General features: G+C 38.8%; 1 protein-coding gene across 1 annotated transcript; it reads right to left on the bottom strand.

Moving 5' to 3' along the window:
* Window positions 1–3,474: 3,474 nt before the first annotated feature.
* Window positions 3,475–5,234, bottom strand: LOC140892656 (uncharacterized). Its single transcript, XM_073301606.1, has 2 exons — window positions 4,618–5,234; window positions 3,475–4,469 (listed from the first exon to the last, which is right to left on the bottom strand). The coding sequence occupies exons 1-2, from the start codon at window positions 5,182–5,184 to the stop codon at window positions 3,708–3,710; spliced, it is 1,329 nt and encodes a 442-aa protein (XP_073157707.1). The 5' UTR covers window positions 5,185–5,234; the 3' UTR covers window positions 3,475–3,707.
* Between the last annotated feature and the right edge of the window lie 354 nt (window positions 5,235–5,588).

Here is a 5,588-nt window from a genome sequence, read left to right as displayed (position 1 = left end):
CTGCTGGTTGCTGATGCTCTGTTTTTACCTGCTGACAGGTCAAACACTCGGATACGAAGCGACTAATGTCTCGCTTCATCCCTGGCCACCAATACAATGTCTGCAAGTCTCGGTGCATCTACTTACTCCCAGGATGAATGGAGTACGGAGACGCGTGTGCCTCGGTCATAATCTCAGTCCTCAACTGTCCCAAACTCGGCACCCATATCCGACCTCTGTACCGTACAATGTCATCCTCGACTGTATAAAGTAGGCCTCCCTTGGCCTCATCCCTCTGCCTCATAAGAACCAACTGCTCATCAGAAAACTGTCCCTCCCTAATCCGATCTCGTAAGGTAGGTTGTACTGTCAAAGCAGACAAACTCGACATGAGACCACACGAGTAAACCTCCAAATAAAACCTCTATATCTCTGCCTGGAGAGGCCGCTGCATAGACAAACAAGCCACTACTGAAGTCTTCCGACTCAATGCGTCAGCCACCACATTAGCCATACTCGGGTGGTAGCTAATATCACAGTAGTAGTCCTTCACTAACTCCAACCATATGTGTTGCCTCATATTCAACTCCTTCTCACCATGCAAGTAGTGCCTCCATATCTTGAGTGCAAATGCTACAGCGCACCCAGCTCGCGCAGCATTCTTGAAAAAATCATAACTTGAGTTATAGCCGTCGGATCAAGCTGAAATTTTGAAAGCAGCTTTAAAACATCATAAAATTAATTTTGAACGGTGAAGATTGGATTTGGATGTATCTAGAAGCTCCAGTAATTTTGTAAACTTGCAGCTCCGTAATTACTTTTTTCGTCTCTTCTCGGTACTTTTTCTCGAATCCATGCATCTCACAAAAATAACAACAAATACGCATAAAATATACTCGATACATCACAAAAGTCAAGTAATCATATGCAAATTAAGTGCATAAAATTCACTTATCATGTTCGAAGGAGACCTGCGTTGATGGCAAATTATGAGGTAAATAATTTTGATAAAATTAAATATCCAGCCACCCACTTTCCTTTGTATGCAGATTATGATCCCACATCTTTTGAAAGTGATATCAAAGAACCAAAATGGCGAAAGACAATGGATGATGAAATAAAAGCCATTACCAAAATGATACTTGGGAGTTGTGTGATCTTCCAAAAGGGAACAAAACAATTGGCGTCAAATGGATCTTCAAAACAAAACTGAAAGAAAATGATGAAGTTGACAAATATAAGGCACGCCTAGTAGCTAAGGGGTAAAAGCAAGAATGTGGAGTTGATTATAAGGAATTATGTGCTCCGGTTGTGAGGCATGACACAATCAGATTGGTAATTGCCTTGGATGCGCAAAACTCATGGCCCATCTACCAACTGGACGTTAAATCTACATTTTTACATGGAGATTTGGAAGAACAAGTATTCATTGATCAACCTCTAGGTTATGTTAAGATTGGAAATGAGCATAAAGTGTATAAAAATTGACTAAAAGCTCTTTATGGACTAAAGAAAGCATCTCGATCTTGGTATAGTCGCATTGAAGCGTATTTTTTCAAAGAAGGCTTTCAAAATGCCCTTATGAGCACACACTTTTTGTTAAAATTGGAAACCATGGGAAAATGCTCATTGTTTGTTTATATGTGGATGATCTTATATATACTAGGAATGGTGGTGAAATGTTTGAAGATTTTAAAAGTTCTATGATGATTGAGTTCGAAATGTCAGATCTTGGCATGATGCGATTCTTTCTAGGAATAGAAATAAATCAGTCTGCTAATGGAATTTTCATTTCTCAAAAAAAATTGTGCGAGAAATTCTGGACAGATTTGAGATGACAGATTGCAATCTTGTGTGCACTCCGGCTGAGTTTGGTGTAAAGCTACACAAGAACTATGAAGGGAAGAAGGTGAACGACTAGCTTTACAAGAAAATTGTGGGTAGTTTAATTTGATGTATCTAACTACCACAAGGCCAGATATAATGCATTCTGTGAGTTTGATCAGCAGATATATGGAGAATCCAACTGAAATGCACTTGTTGGTAGCAAAAAATATCCTTCGTTACCTGAAAGGAACAAAGGAATAATGGGTTGTTTTATGAGAAAAACAAAAAATTTGATTTACTTGGGTTTACTGAAAGTGATTTTGCAGGGGATCAAGATGATAGAAAAAAGTACTTTTGGTTATGTTTTCATAATGGGAACAGGGTCTGTTTCGTGGTCGTCCAAGAAGCAACCGATCGTCCTATTGTCGACGACGGAAGCTGAATATGTGGTTGCAACAGCTTGTGCTTGTGAAGCAATTTGGTTGAGAAATATACTTGAAGAACTAAAATTCAAGAAAGTTGTAGCTACTGTGATATTTTGTGATAACATGAATTCAGCTATCAAGCTCTCTAAAAATACTATGCTACATGGAAGAAGCAACCATATTGATGTGAGATTTCATTTTCTAAGAGATCTTACCAATGCTGGGACAATTGAGCTAAGGTATTGCAGAAGTGAAGAACTGCTAGCTGACATATTTACCAAGCCCCTCAAGTCTACCGTTTTTCAATATTTGAGGAGTTTGTTGGGAGTTTGCACATTAGATGATGTTTTGCAAATAAACTGAAGTCTAAAAGACTTAAGTTTACAAGAGGGATTGTTGGGATAATAAAAATAAATATCTTTGGATGTATTATTCTGAGTCCACTTTATTAGACTAGTCAATAAAGTCATTGTCTCAAGCATTAGTTGATTTGTTAGCTTGACTTTCAGGAATATTTTCAGAAAATATATGGAGGACCGGGTCAATTGAAGAATAAGCGACTAAATTAGGATTGTGACATAAAATGGAAGACCAATTGGAGATTAATATGATGATTTGAGAGGAGTTGAGCTGAATCACTGTTGGTTATTAATAGGGAGATGACGAGAGAGACCGAAATGAAAACATTACGAAACATTAGCGATTAATTTGGCGGTCCGAAAAGAAGTGCGTTTTGGAAGAAAAACAGGAAACAAGAGGGGTCAACATAAGTATTACCCAGTTTTTTTTTAAAAAAAAAGGGTATTAACCCGGCCAAATATTAATAGGATACTAATTTAATGCATATACATATGCCTCGAAGGCTCGAAAAATCTCGTCTCAAGATACATAAAGAATATGATAAGTTTAATTGATCTTTCATCGTTGGGTGTAGATTATGGTCGTCGAGGCTCATAATTTAACGGGACTTTCAAGAGGTTGCAGGTTGCTAGATTTATGAACTTGATTTAAAGGAAACGATTTGATTCCGGAGAGATATTTGAGTAATTGATCAAAAATTGATGTAAATTAGAAGTTGAATATACATCTTCTCAAATTCATCAATATACACACAATCTAAAACAACTGAAGGCAAAAACGTGATCAGGAGTTGAATCGACTTGAGACAAGCTCAGTTAAGTTTGAATTCGTACCTTATTTCGATCTTTGCTTCTGAGTTTGGAGATAAAGTTTTACTAAACAGTTTAAAAAACAAAAACAAAAACTCATTCTTGTGTGATTATTGTACACTTCATTTGTTAGATTATTCAAAACAAACGTTGTAAGATGACACAAACTTTGGGCCAGATTACAAACACAAGTACATATATATAGTCGACAAGGAACAACATTTCATGCTAGTCTGAGGATAGCATCGACCCTTCCTAGTCGACAATCAAATAACTCCCATCATGTTCAATATTGAACCAACCATCTTTAAACAGATTCATGTCTTCCATTTTGATCATGTTTCACTCTTGCTTCCGCCGAGTTTCTGAATCTCGCCAGTGGCCGCATGACTATCCCTCTCCTCTTCAGCCATTTACCGATGAGCCGAAGCGTGTTCCCGAGTAGAAGAATCCCCATCACACCACACCACACAGTAATGGCAGTCTCAACAACATGGCTCAGTGATTGTTTATACTTTTGTGGGGTTATCGCAAGAATGGCTACTCCATAAGTCACAGCCACCGAAGTCACCGTCAGCCACATGGTAACCATCAGAAACCACATAAACAACCTGCGCTTAAACGGCAGTCCACTGATGAGAAGCAGTATTATGCTGAGAGAAGAGACGAATGCAACGGTGTTGACTCGTATGAAGTTCCTGAAGTATTTCGGGTGATTGTAGGACATGACGGATTCTCCTGCATAGTGAGGATTCGGCAAGGAGTTGCCTTGTGAATCTTGGGTCAAATTGTCTTGCCAAAGGCCGCCGGGAGGGCTTACCCCGGCTTGGAAAGCCATCGTGGCTATGAGAATAGCCACCACCATGATCGAATCTCGTTTCTTGGTGAGCCACTTGACTGGTTGGGTCCGAGGGCCTCTCGATTTGCAGAGAGTCGGTTGGAGGATTTTTCTGATGTCGGAATTTGTGGCATCGTTTGAGGTTTCGTCCAAAATGTCTGGGACTGTTTGGCCCTCTGAATTCTTTGCGTTCATGTTTATTTTGCCGGTTTCCACCAGGTACTTGATGATCTGCATATGTGTGGTTCAGATTATGTAAATTGAGTGCACCATATAGTATTGGTAGATCGATTTGACATCTAATTTCAATGCTTTAATTTATACACAAATTGTAACAAGATTTACTATTATATATATATATATATATAATTATAATTACCTCAACTTGCTTATCCCTAAGAGCCATATGCATTATGGTGTCCCCATCATTATCCTTGGCATTCACAATCTCCTCTTTCAAGAAAGGCACCAAAATCCTCAAGCACTCTAATCTATCATACTTAACGCACAAATGCAACACGGTTTGGCCTCCATCTACCTTCTCTCGAGCAGCAAGTGGCCTCACTCGAATCAGCTCCGCCACAACAAGATCGTGGCCTTTCATGGCTGCAAGATGAAGAGGATTCTTGCCACCGAAATCTCGCGACAGACACATGTCCGGTGCGGCCGAAACCAATACTTTCGCTATATCTAGGTACCCTTTAGCTGATGCTATATGAAGAGGGGACGATTGTTGGGAATCCAGCTCTTCGGCGAGTTGACGATTTCTGTTGATGATCTCTTGAACAAATCTCGAGTTCCCTTTCATGGTTGCCACATGTAAGGGGGTCTTGTTGCTACAATTATAAGAAACTCTATCAAGAAGAAATGGATCTTCTCCGAGTAATCGATGTAAAGTTGCTGCATCATTTGTTGATGCAGCTTCATAGAGCTTATTTTCTGCCATTTTATTTTTTTTTTAATTCCACTCTGTTTTCATGTGTGATTGCGCGGACAAGAATTCGTGGGTCCATTTATTAGTGTTCTTTCGTTGACTTGGGTATTTACATAGGGAAGACTCGGTTTACGTTGTTTACGTGGTTTCTGAGTTGGTTCGATCAGTTTTCGCAGTAAGCTACCAATCCATTCGGGGAAGTATTTTTCTTGCCAGTTTTTACTGAGAAGGGTTGGTGAATTTTTTATTTATATACTTGAAACGGATCGACTCGATTTATAATACATAACAGTAATAAAAAAAATCATAATTTTGAATTAAACAATAATATTTTTTATGAGTCGGATTAGTTATGTGTCTTATAAAATTAACTAGTGAGACTGTGTCATAGGTATTTTTATGTACTAGAGAAACGT

This window comes from Henckelia pumila, chromosome 1 (genome assembly GCF_033568475.1).
Source record: "Henckelia pumila isolate YLH828 chromosome 1, ASM3356847v2, whole genome shotgun sequence".
In the NCBI taxonomy this organism is placed as follows: domain Eukaryota; kingdom Viridiplantae; phylum Streptophyta; class Magnoliopsida; order Lamiales; family Gesneriaceae; genus Henckelia; species Henckelia pumila.
This window is presented reverse-complemented; position numbering and strand designations above follow the sequence as displayed.